We start from the raw sequence: 14609 nt of genomic DNA, 5'->3' as shown, positions 1-14609 counted from the left end.
AGTATCAGGCAGCTGCTTCAAATATGAAATGGTGGTTGGATGTAAAGTGAAATTTTAGCTGGTGTAGAAAACAGACAATGAGGAAAGTGGAACTGATGATTACGTGTAGTCCGGGGAAACCTATAGCTACGAAGAATGTTGACCCATAGACACCATCTGAAATTGTACATGGTGCTTCATAATATTCTGAGGCTTAGCGTAGAGTGAAATAAACTGCTAGTGAAATTGTAATAAATAGGGCTTGGAGTATGTGTTTGTGGTTCCCTTCTATGAGGCTGTGGTTGGCTCACGTAATAGAGACTCCAGATGCTGAGAGTACTTGAGGGATTAAGGAGGGGTACTTCTACGGGGTTTAGGGGGGATGCCTGTGGGTGGTCAGCAACCTCCCAGTTTGGGTGTTGGGCTAAGCTTGAGTGGTAAAAGGCTCAGAAAAAGCCGGAAAAGAAGAAGACTTCTGAGATGATAATAGGATTATACCGTATCGGAGTCCTTTTTGTATGGTGGGTGTGTGATGGCCTTGGACTGTGCTTTCTCAAATAGTATCTCATCATCACTGGTATATAGTTAATAAGTTAGTTGTTAATCCTAAGGATAACAGGAATGTTGAGTTAAAGCGGAATCACATTACTAGTCCTGGTGTTATGAGAAGGACTGAGAGGGCTCCCGTAAGTGGTCAAGGACTGGGGTTGGCTATATGATATGCATGGGTTTGGTGGGTCATTAGGCATTATCGTGTAGGTAAAGGCCAACTAGGAGGGTAAACATGTAGCCCTGGATCAGGGCTACTGCAAATTCAAGGATGGTAAGTAAAATAAGAATAATGAATGTAATGAGGGCTGCAGTAAGGCTAACATTTATTAAGGCTAGTGTTGCTCCTCCGATTAGGTGAATTAAGAGATGTCCAGTGGTAATGCTAGCTGTTAGTCGTACAGCTAGGGCTACTGGTTGGACAAATAAGCTAATGGTCTCGATAATTACTAGTATAGGGATAAGGAACATAGGTGTTCCTTGGGGTAGGAAGTGAGCTAAAGATGCTTTTGTTTCATGGCGGAATCCCACAAATACTGTCCCTGCTCACAGGGGAATGGCTATGCCTAGATTTACTGATAGTTGTGTGGTAGGTGTAAATGAGTGTGGTAGTAGGCCTAATAAATTGGTTGAATCAATAAACAGGATAAGCAATATAAGTCTTCGGGTTCAGGTTTGTCCATTGTGATTGTGGAAGGACATTATTTGTTTTGATGCAAGCTGGATTAGTCATTGTTGGATGGAGACCAAGGGGTTGTTGATTAGTTGGCTAGATGAGGGGAGTATAATACTTGGGAATATAATAACTAGGATAACAATAGGTAGTCCTATTATTGTTGGGGTAGCGAAAGAGGCCAATAAATTTTCCTTCATTTTGATTCTCAAGGGGTGGTGTGTATCGGTGTTTTAGTCATTTTTAGTTCTGGGTTTGAAGGGTAAGAGTGCTTTGAGATTTTTAGTTGGAATACAGTTAATAGCGTGATAATTACTGATATAATAGTAATAAATCATGTTGATGTATCTAGTTGTAGCATATCATTAAGGAGAGACTTAAACTCTCAATCTTTAACTTGAAAGGTTAATGCTGTATATCGTCTTAATGATTTTATAATATTGATGCAAATCATTTTTCAAAATATTTTAATGGGACTAATTCGAGAACAATGGGTATGAAGCTGTGATTTGACCCGCAAATTTCTGAGCATTGTCTGTAATATAATCCTGGTCGTGTGGATACGAGAGTTGTTTAGTGTAGGCGTCCTGGGATGGCGTCCGTTTTCAGGCCTCAGGAGGGGACAGCTCATGAGTGTAGGACATCTTCAGATGAAATTAACATTCGGATTGTTATTTCTATGGGTAATACTACTCGGTTGTCAACTTCTAGGAGTCGTAATTCTCCTGGTTTTAGGTCTGACAAGGGATCATGTAGGAGTCAAAGCTTAGGTCTTCATAGTCTGTGTATTCGGAGCTTCAATACCATTGATGGCCTATAGTTTTGACGGTTAAGGAGGGGTTGTTGATTTCATCTATTATACAGAGAATTTGTAACGATGGTAGGGCAATTAGAATTAAGATAATAGCTAGCAGAAATGGGCAAAGGATTGGAGCTGACAATCATGGCAGAAGAGGCATGACACCCATGAGCCTGAGGAAAGATGCCCATCTCACTTATCAGCAGAGAAATACAATCTACAACCCAATGCAGGAGGAACACACACACTACAGAGGCTAAAATGGAAGAAAATACTGATGCCGTGAGATTACCTTACGGGCGAGGATGTGGAGCACCTAGAACTCGCAAACCCGCTGGCGGGAACGCAAAATGGTGCAGCTCTCACCCCCGCTCTAGGGACCCTGTGGCAGTTCCTCAGGAAGTTGAGCAGAAACGTGACACGAACTCCCAGGTATTTACCCAAGAGAAAGGAAAGCACACGTCTGCACAAGAACACATGCGCGTGCATTCCTGGCGGCCTCACTCAGAATAGCTGACAGCTGGAGGTGAGCCAAGTCCACGAGCTGGTAAGAAGAGATGGTGCATAGAGAAGACCCCTTGGCGATGAAGCGGGGGATGAGGTGTTCTTACAGGCAACCGCACGAGTGACTCTCAGTGTTGTGTCTAGTAGAAAGTCAAACAGGAAGGACGATGTAGGTCTGACTCCACTTCTTTGAAATTCTAGAACAGGAAGCACTGCAGAGGGTGCCTGGGTGGGGGTGGGGAGAAGGGACCAAATGGAACAGATTTGGGGGAAGTTGACGAGGAATAGTCCCTCTCCTGATGGTGGTGTGGTTACACGATTGTACACAATCACCAAAGTTCATCCGACGGTACTCTTAAAACCGGCAGGTAAACTGTTATTACAGGTGAATATTACCTTGACAAACAAAGAGGAGGCATTTGCACGGCATTTCCGGGCCGGTCCACCTGCTGACCACCTTGGTGCTCCTGGAGCACTAGGTTCTGGGAGATATAAAATTGACCTCGTCTTCGTAGGAGGAACCTGACTCTGAGAAACAGTCATAGATTCCTGAGGGTCCCTGTTTCCCACGTTCCTCCTGCTCTGAGGGTGTGGCCATCCTTCAGCCCTTTGGTCTCAACTCCACACCTGCTGTGGTGGGCTGAACGGGGACCCCCAAAAAGGTGCATGCAAGTCCTGACCCCCAGTACCTGTGACTGAGACCTTCTTTGGAAATGGGGTCTCTGCTGCTGCAATTAAGGTAAGGGTCTGCAGGTGCGACGACCCTGGATTGGGGCCCTGAATCCAACGACAGGTGTCCTTATCAGAGAAGGGAGGGGAACATTTGAGACACAGAGACACAGGGAGACGGTCACATGATGACGGAGGCAGAGACTGGGGTGACCCGGCCACAAGCCCAGGAACGCCTGGAGAAGCATAAAGCACATTCTCCCTAAGACCCTCCAGAAGGACCAACACTGCCCACGCTTTGACTGTGGACGTCTGGTCTCCAGACTGTAAGAGAATACAGCCCCAGGCACCCCACAAGGCACTCTGCACTCTGCTCTGGGGTAGTGGCCCTGACCCTACAAAGCTCATGTCAGCTGCTCCCCATGAGATCTGGCAACGGGAAGCAAGGGGCAGCACGTAGGATGGGACAGTCCCAATTCTGTCCCTTTCAGGGCCACCCGCCTCTCAGCCCCGGACCCCACTTTGCATTCTCCCAGCAGTTGAGGCACCAGCCACACTGGGCCCCTGAGCAGCGTCCCCCCAGCTCGGGCTCCTCCCGGCTCCCCTCTGTCCCCAGACACAGGGTGGAAGCAGCTCTGGCAGCAGGAGCCCCGCCACCCCTCAGAGTTCCCTCATGCCCTCTGAGTGCTTCCTTTCCCAGGTGACACTTAAGTCTAGTCTATTCTCTCTGTCAAACTGCCCCTGTGGTCTCTGCCCCACTGGACCCTGACCAACACCAAGGGCAGCCTGGGAGCTCTGGATCTGTGGCTTGGCCTCCACCTGGCCCTGGGCTAACCTGTCACGGTGAGGGAGGGAGAGAGAGGGGGACCCAAGGTCAACCAGACATCTAGGGGGTTGTGAGGAGGAGAAGGAGGGAGAAGGAAGAGAGGGGGAGGGGGAAGAGAAGGAGGAGGAAGGGGGGAGGAAGGCTGGCATTTATTGAGCAACTACTACACACCTGGTCCTGGGGTCAATGTTTAAAATGCCCCCAAGCACATTTCCCAAAGTCACCCAATGGTGTATAGCATGGTGTCTCAGTCAGCTTGGGCTGTGTAACAAAGACCACAAACGGGGTGGCTCAAACCACAGACGTTCATTCTCTCCCAGTCTGGAGGCTGGAAGTCTGAGGTCCAGGTGTGGGCAGGGCTGGTTCCTCCTGAGGCCTCTCTCCTTGGTGTGTAGATGGCCGTCTTCTCCCTGTGTCCTCACGTGGTCATCCCTCTGAGTGTTTGTGTCCTCATCTCCTCTTCTCATATGGACACAGTCATGTGGGATCAGGGCCCACCCCAGTGACTCATTTCACCTTCATCACCTCCTAAAGGCCCCATCTCCACATACAGTCCCATTCTGAGGCCCTGGGGCTCCAGCACGTGAATTCTGGGGGCCACAATTCAGCCTATAACGTATTGTCGTCATTTTACAGAAAAAGAAAGCTAAAACAGGATAATTCACAAAGTTGCACCGTTGTGTGTGGCCCCGCGGGGATTTAGGAGACTGGGTGCATCTCCCAAAGATCTGGGCTGGGCTGGGGAGAACGTGGACCTCGTCAGAGGAGGGTCCCCGTCCCACTCCTGTCCCTGGCCCTGGGGAGGATCCGAGGCCTCTGGGAGCCAGTGTCCTGAGCAGATGGTCAGGGGTCTGGGGTCGTGTGTCCAGAGGCAGAAGAACGGCCGCAGGGGGGCTGAGACAGAGAGTCCAGAGAATGCGTAGATGAGGGATCTGTCAGGTGCGCTGTGGAAGGAGAGCCTGCCGGCGTCACAGTCCAGGAGAACGCCCACCCGATGGAGGGGCTCCGGAGGGTGGAGGCGAACCCTCGGGAAGCTGAGGGCCCAGAACTCCTGCTTGTACAATTCCACGGCCCAGAGCCCGTGCTGGGGCGACTTGGGGACCCTTCCCTTCCGATCTAAGCTCTCCAGACACACGCCCAGGATCCAGGCCACCCTGTGCCCTACCTCCACCTCCCAGTAATGCCTCCCCAAGGAGAACCCCTCCTGGCCCAGCACACAGGGGTCCAGGTCGAATCTGCCGGGGTCATCGCGCAGCTCCTGGTCGAAGCGCAGCCGCCTCACACTCTTCCCATCCCCAGACAGCAAGAGTTTGGGGCTTGCAGTGTCGGGGTCCAGGGATGGGCTGACTGTGGGGAGAGGAGAGGGTCAGGTTTGGGGGTTCAGGCCCCCGACCCATGCTCTTACAGGGATGGGACCCCAGGGCCTCTCTCCCATGTCTCTGGGGGAAGTGGAGGCACAGCAGCCCTGGGAATCCCTGTGTTTCCCCATTTTCTGCCAGGACCCCATGCTAATAGCCTGCTCCGGAGCAGGTGAGGCAACTCCAGGTAGAGCCAGGGGCCGACTCGCAGGGGACAAGGAGACACGGCCGGTGCATTGTGAGGTCTGCCCATCGCCCAGTATTCAGGCTCCCCGTGCATGTGTGTGATAGACAGAGACAGAGAGAGACAGGGATACAGAAATAGAGATGGAGAGAGAGTGGGACAGAGAGACAGATAGACAGACGAGAGACAGAGAGAGGCAGAGCTGAGGGGAAGACCCGGGAGAACATGAGATGGTACCACATGGGCACTGATGCAGGTGCTGTGGGCCAGCTGGGGCCTCAACCACTGTGGAGTCCCGTCTGGAAAACCCCAAGAGGGATCTTACAGCCCTGAAAGCTGAGACCAACATCTTGCAAAACAGCCCACTTCTCTCCTGCCCTTGATCTCTGCCTAGTGCCCCTCTCAGAGCTCCCAGGTCCCCAGCCTCTGACCTGGGGGAGGGTCTGTCTACACTGGGCTCCATAACGAGAGGTGGGGAGGGCGTTTGGGGACAGCCTGGGGCTCAGCTCTTCCAGAAGCTGCCTTTGCCACCATGGAAGCATTCCAGGCCCCAGAACCAGAGCCTGTGCCCGCCCTCGTCTGTTCTAAAGCCCCACACGCTTGGGTCTCCCCCCAGATGTCCCAGACGCTCATGTTTCCTGAACTGGAGAGGACTCTGCTCTCCTACTGTGAAAACCCCTGCGTGCCGCCTTCGTCTCTCCCCACACTGCCTCATTCCTTTTAGGGAACAAACATACTCACTGCCTTTTCCTTCAGTTAAAACCAAACCAACCACACTCCACCTGATTCCCCACTCTCTAATTTCCAGCCCAGCCTAACAGACAGTAATTCTGGAATTTTCTACCCAGCTCTCTCCGCGGAGGCAGCTCCCTTCATCACAGCACTTGTGGGTTTTTCCGGGTCATTTTCTGTTTTCATCTTGCTCCACCATCAGCCGCCTCTCAACACTGTCTCTGATGTCGGGGTGAAGCCCCTCCTGGTCCCTCCCCAGCTCTGCCCTCGTGTTCCGACTCCTCCGTGAGGAGCCATCCTGCTCAAACAGACCTTCAGACGCTGGGGTTCTCCAAGACCAGAGCTCAGCTCTGTCCTCTTTGTCCTGTATCTTTCCTTTCTTTGTTTTTAAATCTTATTTCCTATTTTTAAAAAAAAATTTCAAGAATGATTTTAGATTAACAGATAAGTTGAGCAGACAGGACTGTGACTTCCCAAATCTTATCAGTTTCATAATTGTAAAAGCCAGTGTATGTGGTTGACCTCAAACTCCTGTCTCCCTCCACACTTCTCCTGGGAGCTCTAGGCCTTTGGTTCCGACAATGGAGTGGACGTCTGCATTGGACGTCTGAGAACATCTCCGTCTTAGGGGATCCGAGATGACCCTCACTTCCTTGGCCTGAATCTCTCTGTTTCTCCCAGGCTGTCCCTTTCCAGTGGATGGAGCCACAACGGCCCAGTGACTCACCCAGCTGAGGGTCACCTTGGGCTCCTCCGTTTCCCTCGCCCCTCTTGGCTCTGCCTCTTGTGGCTCCAGGACGCCTCTTGTGTCTGTCTTCCTCCATCAGTGCCTCTCCTCTGCTTAAAACCTCTCACTCGTTTTGCATCGCATGTCACACAAAATCCTGACTCCCGACCGCGGCCTTCGAGGCTCTGCATGAAGGGACGCCCGCTCGCCCCCCAGCCCACTGGTGTCTCTTTCACATGCCCAGCTCTCGCTCCGCAGCCCCCGTGCTCCCTGCTGTGGAGGAGGAGTCTCCTCCTTCTCCCTCTGATGCCATCTCCCCATCACCCAGCCCTCCCTTCAGATGGTGCCACCCCCTGCAGGGCCTGGCGATCCCATGTGGCCAACTTCATTATCGCACCCATTTCATTCCTGTAATATTTACCCTGACTTATTCCAGTCTCAGTTAAAGATTTTCGTTGGTTTATCACATGCCTCCCCACATGGATCCGATGCCCTGCGGGCACGGAGGAAGCCATTTCACTCACTAATAAATACCCAGTTGCTGGCCCACGAGGCACTCAGTCACTATGTTGAATGAATGAAGGAAGGAACGAAAGAACGAGTTCTCTCTCTCCTCCTTGGCGCTTCAACAAGTGGCCATGTTGAGACAGGGTCCCCGGCTTCCCTTAGTCCTCTCACTTGCCCCGTCTCGTGCCCTGTCAGTTTCTCCTCTCCGAGTCCTGGGCGCTCCCTTCCACAGCCGGGCTCTCCCCCTCTGCACCCCACGCCTCCCGTCTGTGAGATCCTGTCCTGAGGCCCAAAGTCACTCGTTTCTCTGCTCTCCACGGTAACAGTCCCCCCAGTGCCCTGCCTCAGAAAAGCTGACTCTCCAGGCGTCTCCCACAGGCAGGACTCATTGCCAGAGGCTCTCCCAGGGCCTCCGGAGATAAAACAGAAGGAGCCGATGTGTCTTGGGGCAGCTGAGACTTGAAGTTCACAAGGATGTGGCTGCCACTCACCAGCATGTAATAGCATTTCTGCACCCTGGGCTAGAACACACATGCACACACACACACACACATGTACTCACATATGTGGGCACACATACTTTATGCTTATGCACATATGCACCCCGACATGCACACGTGTACACATTTGTGCACACACAAACCAGCATGCACACTTTTGCGCAGGCATGCACACACGCATTCACACACATGCATCCAGACATGCGCACACAATCATGCACACTCGTGCACACACACACGTGGGAAAGAACATTGGAATGCAGAATGAAGCCAGAAACGGTGTGCATTTGCCTCCTGGTGGCCTTCGTCCACCTTGCTCTCACCATCCTTTTGAGTGGCTCTGAACCTCTCACACTTATTTCTATCAGAAACGAGTGTGTGAAAGAGAGAAGCCAAGAACCATAGGTCATTGAAGCAGGGCGCTTTCTGCCCTTTCCTGTTTCTTGGAGACCAGCTCTGGTTGTGGGGTCCCTAGGAGAGGTGTCCCCGCCCTTTCACCCCTGCTCCATGGAATTAGGGCTGTGCTTCTGATGCCTTTGCCTTTAGGGGATGGGACTTGGGGTTGTTACTGGACCAAGTGAGTCTGCTCCTTGGTGAGCTAAAATCAAAACCTACACCAGGAATCATTGCCACACGAAGCAGAATTTTATTCTCAGCAAGCAGCGAACAAAATGAAGACCATAGGGAATAATTTCACAAAGCTAAGGGCCCCTGAACAAGGAGAGCAGGTGCCTTTTATTTAGGGTAGAGAACGAATGTGCAAGAGGGAAGTTTTGTCGTTCCGTGTAGAGGCGGGCACGGCTGCACATGTGCAGTTCAGATACATGCCTCCACATACGTCACGTGTTATGTTAACAAGGCTTAAGCCCCTCCTGGGGCAGAGATCCTGGCATTACAATGAGGCAAAGCTTACGTTGGTACATCTTTCCATTCTTCTGCACAGGTGTCTTTCCTGCAGTGTGATTTGGACTGGTCTGAGTCAGTTTAAGATGATGGGTAGCTTAAATGGCTGATTTGCAGTCCTGAAAAACAATTTTGAGGAACTATGAAATGCTGATGGAACATCTCTCAGAAACTCTTGAAGCAACTCCCGGCAGATAGCTGGTGACAGGGTCGCCTGGGGGCAGAGGCTCCAAGCCTCCAGCATGGGCTTCACCATGGGTGAGGCCGACCTATGCCCAGCAAGCACTGAAACAGAAAGATGGGGAGCCATGGGAATCAGCATATCAAATGTTCTGGGAAGCTAAGTCAGAACAGGACTCACCGAGCTCTTCCCCCGGTCTCTCTGTAAAACAAGAACAGATACACTTGCTTTAGGGCTCAGGGAAACATAACGGGGCGTGTAGCCCTGCAGAGGGCAGTTTGTGGGGCCCAGCCCACTGGCCCAAGTCTTCCCTTCCACCCTAAAGTCATAACGAGGCTCTAACACCAGATGAGGGACAGTCTGCTCTGCTCCCAAACCTGGGCCTGACCTCTGCGGCCAAGTCTCCAGCTCCTGCATGACACAGGAGGCCGGAGGTGGACGAGTGGTGAGAGAAACAGTGAGTATGGTGACAATCTAACGACGATGACAACAGGGGCCCTCAAGGGCCCGGCTCGCTGCCGCGTTTGACCACTGCTGCATTCTTTCAGGTTCAGGCTCAGACTTGTCTGCTTCCCGGATGGAGACCTGCCGGCCTTCCCGAAACCCCCGGCTAGGAAACCGAGGGTCTCTCAGAGACAGGGTTTTCCTAGGTCTGTGGAGACTGGGCCACCAGGGCTGGGCCTGCATGGGGCACTCCTGCCTCCTGCATTTGAGGTGCACAGGGCTCTGCATGGGCGCCCGCACTCTGGAGGGGGCAGGCCTGTCCCGTCGGGGTCCCTGTGCACCAGGCAATGGCAGGTTCCGCTCCTCTGCCCCACGAGCTCCCTCTTCTTCCGGTAGCTACCTGTTCTTACCCCTTTGACGCTTCCAACAGAAGTAGATGGATGTGGATACTGCAACTCCTGCTGTCACGAGGAGCAGAGGCAGAACTATTTTCCAGGCTGTAGACTGGAACCATCTGGAGGAGGGGTCTGCAGGGGTCCCAGAGAGTGAAGAACACAGTGAGAGAGCTTCTGTGTTCTCAGGGTGTAGACGCCGCAGCGGTCGTGGGTCGGGGGCACCATGTTACAAACTGCTCTGACATGGTTCGGAAAACCGTGTGTGTGTGTTTGTACAGACAGATCCGGGTGGATGGGCAGGAGAGAGACAGTGGACGAGGGCAGAGAAACGGTAAAACAAACGGGCAGAACATTAACCGTTGGGTGAATCTGGGTAAAGCGTGCACAGATCTGTGTATTATTCCTGCAAATTTTCTGTAAGTTTGAAATCATTTAGAAATGAAAACATTATACAAAGTTGCACTTGGAAGCCACCAAGGTGTCCTTCAGTAGGTGAATGGATACGTAAGGAAACCGTGGGACAGCCACTGAAGACAGTGGACTGTTCTTCAGCACGATAAAGAAACGAGCTATCAAGCCACGAAAAGACACGGAGGATCCTTAAGTGCATACGACTAAGTGAAATAGGCCAACCTGAAACAGCTCCATACTGTATGATTCCAACCATATGGCATTCTGGAAAAGGCAGAGCTCTGGAGACCGGGAGAGATCCTTTCAGTGGTAGTCAGGGGTTAGGGGAGGGAGGGGTGAGTGGGAGGAGCACAGAGGATTTTCAGGACAGTGAAACTACACTGTATGATACTGCGATGGTGGATCAACGTCATTGTACGTTTGTTCAAACCCACAGAATGCACAACACCAAGTGTGAACCCTGCTGTGCACTATGGACTCTGGATGATGAGGTGCCCGTGTCGGTTCATCAACTGTACAAATGCACCACTCTGGTGGGGTGTGGATACTGGGGGAGGCTGTGTGTGCGTGAGAAATCTCTGTGCCTTCTCCTCAATTAGAGTGTGCACCTAAAACTGCTCTAAAAAATAAAGTCTATTAAAAAAACTTTTAAAGTTAATATGGAGTGAGTGTTTCTCTTTCCCGTGCAGGGCAAAGCTCTCCTGTGGGCTCCCTCTGCACCCCATCTCTGCTCCATCTCAGGAATCAGCACCCCAAACTGTGGGTCTGCCCTGACCCCCAGGCCAGGCCGTGGACAGGGACCAGCCATCCCGTCCACTCTTGCTACAAGCCTTGGGGCTCCCTCCTAATGTCCTGGCATCTGGGGACTCGAGGGCCTGTGCTCAGAGCTTTTGAGACAAGAACTGAAGAGGACACTCACCAGGCAGGGGGTGCCTGGCCGCCTTACTCTTTGTAAGGAGGGGGCTGGAGATGGAGCAGACGAGGCCCCCCACAGCCCAGTCAGGGATGGTCACGTTGGACACCACAGCCCAGAGGCCGGTCGTTTGCGAGGCCGAGACGTTGTTCACAGAATCTGGTAGGTTCTTTCCCCGGAAGTCTGTCCACTGCACCTGGGGCTCTGGGTACCAGCCTGCCGAGGTACACTCTGCCTAGGCACCTTTGTCCTGGTCCACTGGCACTCGGATTCTGGGCTCGGAGCCCAGGCCTGCGGGAAGAGACGCCCCAACCTCTGCAGCCACCGCTGCTTCCACCAGAAAGATAAAAACCCTGAGAATTTCCAATAGGGGTCCGGGATTTTCACAAACTATCTCCCCTGTGTAGTATTTACATCCCAAATATGTGACGCTCATTCCCAGAAAAAAAAATAGGACAAAACAGAAAAGATTCAGGTAGATTAAATACCTCTCCTGTATCACAAGATTAGTAAGTGTGGGGATTGAACAGAGGTTTGCTGCCCTCAAACAAAGCTCTGGATCACCAAGGGCAGGTCGCCGTCTCCCACACTCTCCTCTCTGTCTCTCTGCCTCTCTCTGTCTCTCTATCTCTCTCTGTCTCTGTGTCTGTCTCTCTGTCTCTCTGTCTCTCCCTCTCTCCCTCCCTCCCTGCCATCCCCTTTCCTCGATGGGGTGATGAGGACAAGGAGAATTAGCACACAGAGCCTCACTCAGAACCACCTGTCCCGAGAAGCCCTGGCCCTTGGGCAGACCTGGGCCTCAGGATGCCTGGAGGCACCTGTCGTGGGGAGCTCTCAGGCTTAGGAACTTTGGGTCACAACTGGACGATCTGGAGCTGGGACGAAACTTCGGGGAGAAGTCTCGGGGAGCCCCGGGGCCCCGCCAGCCAGCCCTCACCTGCCACCCGCAGCCACAGCGTGGCCTCTGCAGACCCAGTGCTGTCATTGAACCGGCAGTGGAATGTCCCATTATCGAAAGCGGTGACATTGTGTATCCTCACGGCAGCCTTGCCATGGGCCACAAGGTGCTCCACGAACGTGGTCCTTCCCTGATACAGCGCCATCTGATCTTCTTGCACGTCCCCCCCTTTCCTGTGCACGTACACGGCGGGGGAGGGCTGGTCCCTGTACCACCGCAGCTCCATGTCCTCAGCGCTGATGCTGGGGGACAGGAGGCACGGGAGAACCGCGTCTTCCCCGACCAGGGCCGGAACAGGCTCATTGGGCCCAGAGAGCTGGAAATCGGCTTTCCCTTTAGCGGCAGATCCCAAAGGGCTGATTAGACCAGGGGCGAGATCAGCCTCTCCCACCCACGGCCAGGGTCCCCTGGGCAGGAGTCCTCGGATGCTGAGCCGACACAGGCAGGCGGGACGGCGTCAGCCTGGCTCCCCTCTGGCCTTCCCCTCCCTGCCCTGGGGCATCCTCCTAACGTGGGGAGAGAAGCTCTCCTGCAAGCTCTCCTACCGTTTCCAGGGATGGCGCCAGACAGCAGCTGCAGGACGATGAGGGTGACGCAGCCGCTGGGCCGAAAGGCACCTTGTCCACGTGTCTTGGCCATGCCTGCTGGGGACAGAGAGAGCCCCGGACATCGGAGACAAGGTAGGGACAACAGTAGTTTCTCTTTCTGTCGCTGTCTCTGTCTCTCTGTCTCTTTCTCTATCTGTTGCTCTGTCGTGGGGGAGACACGGCACTAACAGGAGTCTAACGGGAGTGAAGGAAAAATGACCTTGGAAGAGAAAGGTCATTTATAACCATCTCAGCCCCTCCCTTGCCCTCACAAGTTATTAATCCCAGACAGAGAGATCACAACTGCCAGCTACTCCTGTGTCCCCTAGCCCGTGGATAAGGTTTCTCTTATCAGCATCCATCCACAGAGTTCCACAGAGACCCCGTCCATGTGAGGGGATTCGCTTTCTCACCTGCTCAGGTAAGATTATTGCCCAACCTCTAGCCACGTTCTGTGGTGAAAGACCAGCAGTCTGGGGGAGAAAACCCAAATCCAAGCTCAGAACCACATCCACAGAGCCCCTAAGGCCCCCTGTTTCCTGTTGTCCCAAGAGGACTTCTGCAGTTGGAGAGGGGGACACAGACCCCAGGGCTCCTTGGCAATGATGTCCTGAGGCCAGCACACCCCGTAAGCTTTATTACTTGTGTGGACTCTGTTTAGAGCAAGTGTTCTGAAGCAGGTCTGTTGGCCTGGCTGCTCCTGCCCTGCACAGCCCCATAGGACCACGTCCCCGTGGAGGAATCAGGACTCGTGTTGGCAAATGCTCTCCTCCTACTTGCACTTGCCTTCCAAGAAAGCCTGGGGTCTCCCTAGGCCTCGAGGACGGGAAGAAAGTGGAGAAAGCAAGGACGTAGAGGAGGCCCCCAGGTAGAAGATCCTCACCTAGCCCGAGTCCGGCCGCGGAATCCGGGAGGCGTTGAGGAATCAGGTGAGTTCTCTGCCAGTCCCAAATGGGGCATCAAACAAGTGAGCCAGGCCGTCTACAGGTGGCGGGAGAGGGGATCCTGGAGACACAGCGGAAGCAGCCGAGTCCCTGGTCTCTGGAGGACACTCCCACGACTTTTTTGCAAAAATAACCAACTGTGCCTTTTTGGCAGTTGCAACAGTAATACACCCAAACCCGAGGGCTTCCTAAGGGGTGTGGTCACCAGAGCTGAACACAGGAGGGTTGAGGAGCAAGACCCTGGCAGCAGGAGATAAGGGGAGAGGTGGAGACTGAGCGGGGCGGCTGGTGGAGGATGGCTGTCCAGGCGGCGCCAGGAGCCCGAGGGGGAGACTGGCATCTCGAGGGCGAGGACCCAGGCCAAGGGCGGAGGCTGGGGCTTCAGATAAAGCTTCTACATTATCAAAAGACCTCCATCCTTGCCAAGCTGGGCCCGTTACTTTGGGAAAGCTTTTCATGATGAGTTTGAAATTGACCAAATTCTGGCATTTCCCCCCAGAGACTCCTGTGCAGAAATTCAGGCCACCTCTATCCCCGTGGCCAGGGCAATCTGTCCTTGCTGGGACCTGACTCGTGGGTCGGGGGGGCCTCAGAACACCCAGCTGAGTAAGACGCTGGGCCAGACCGTGTTCCTGCCTAGTCTTCCTTCTGTTGATTGAAGTCTGGAATTTTCTGGAAGGATTTTGGTGGGAAAAGAGGAAGGGTTGCACAGCCTTCTTGGAGGTGTGGTGTTTAATTCCATTTGGCTGAATGTGATGGGCTGAAGGTCTGTGTCCCCCCAAAGTCAGTGCTCACACCGGGGGTGGTGTGGCCAAAGCCCCCCGACCCCCCTGCCTTCCTCCTCGGGGAGTGAACTGTTGGTAGGC

At 53.3% G+C, this 14609-nt stretch overlaps 1 protein-coding gene across 1 annotated transcript; it reads right to left on the bottom strand.

Annotated features, from left to right (window-relative positions):
* Positions 1 to 4660: 4660 nt before the first annotated feature.
* On the bottom strand, positions 4661 to 13268 carry LOC101404773 (Butyrophilin-like protein 10). The gene is given in 6 exon segments (XM_014794364.2): positions 4661 to 5346; positions 9946 to 10062; positions 11261 to 11545; positions 12192 to 12545; positions 12758 to 12853; positions 13213 to 13268. Coding segments are annotated over 5 exon segments (1536 nt in total). The 5' UTR covers positions 12852 to 12853; positions 13213 to 13268.
* Positions 13269 to 14609: the final 1341 nt, after the last annotated feature.

This window comes from Ceratotherium simum, chromosome 4 (genome assembly GCF_057802395.1).
Source record: "Ceratotherium simum simum isolate JZ-2026a chromosome 4, ASM5780239v1, whole genome shotgun sequence".
NCBI classification, from domain to species: Eukaryota; Metazoa; Chordata; class Mammalia; order Perissodactyla; family Rhinocerotidae; genus Ceratotherium; species Ceratotherium simum.
This window is presented reverse-complemented; position numbering and strand designations above follow the sequence as displayed.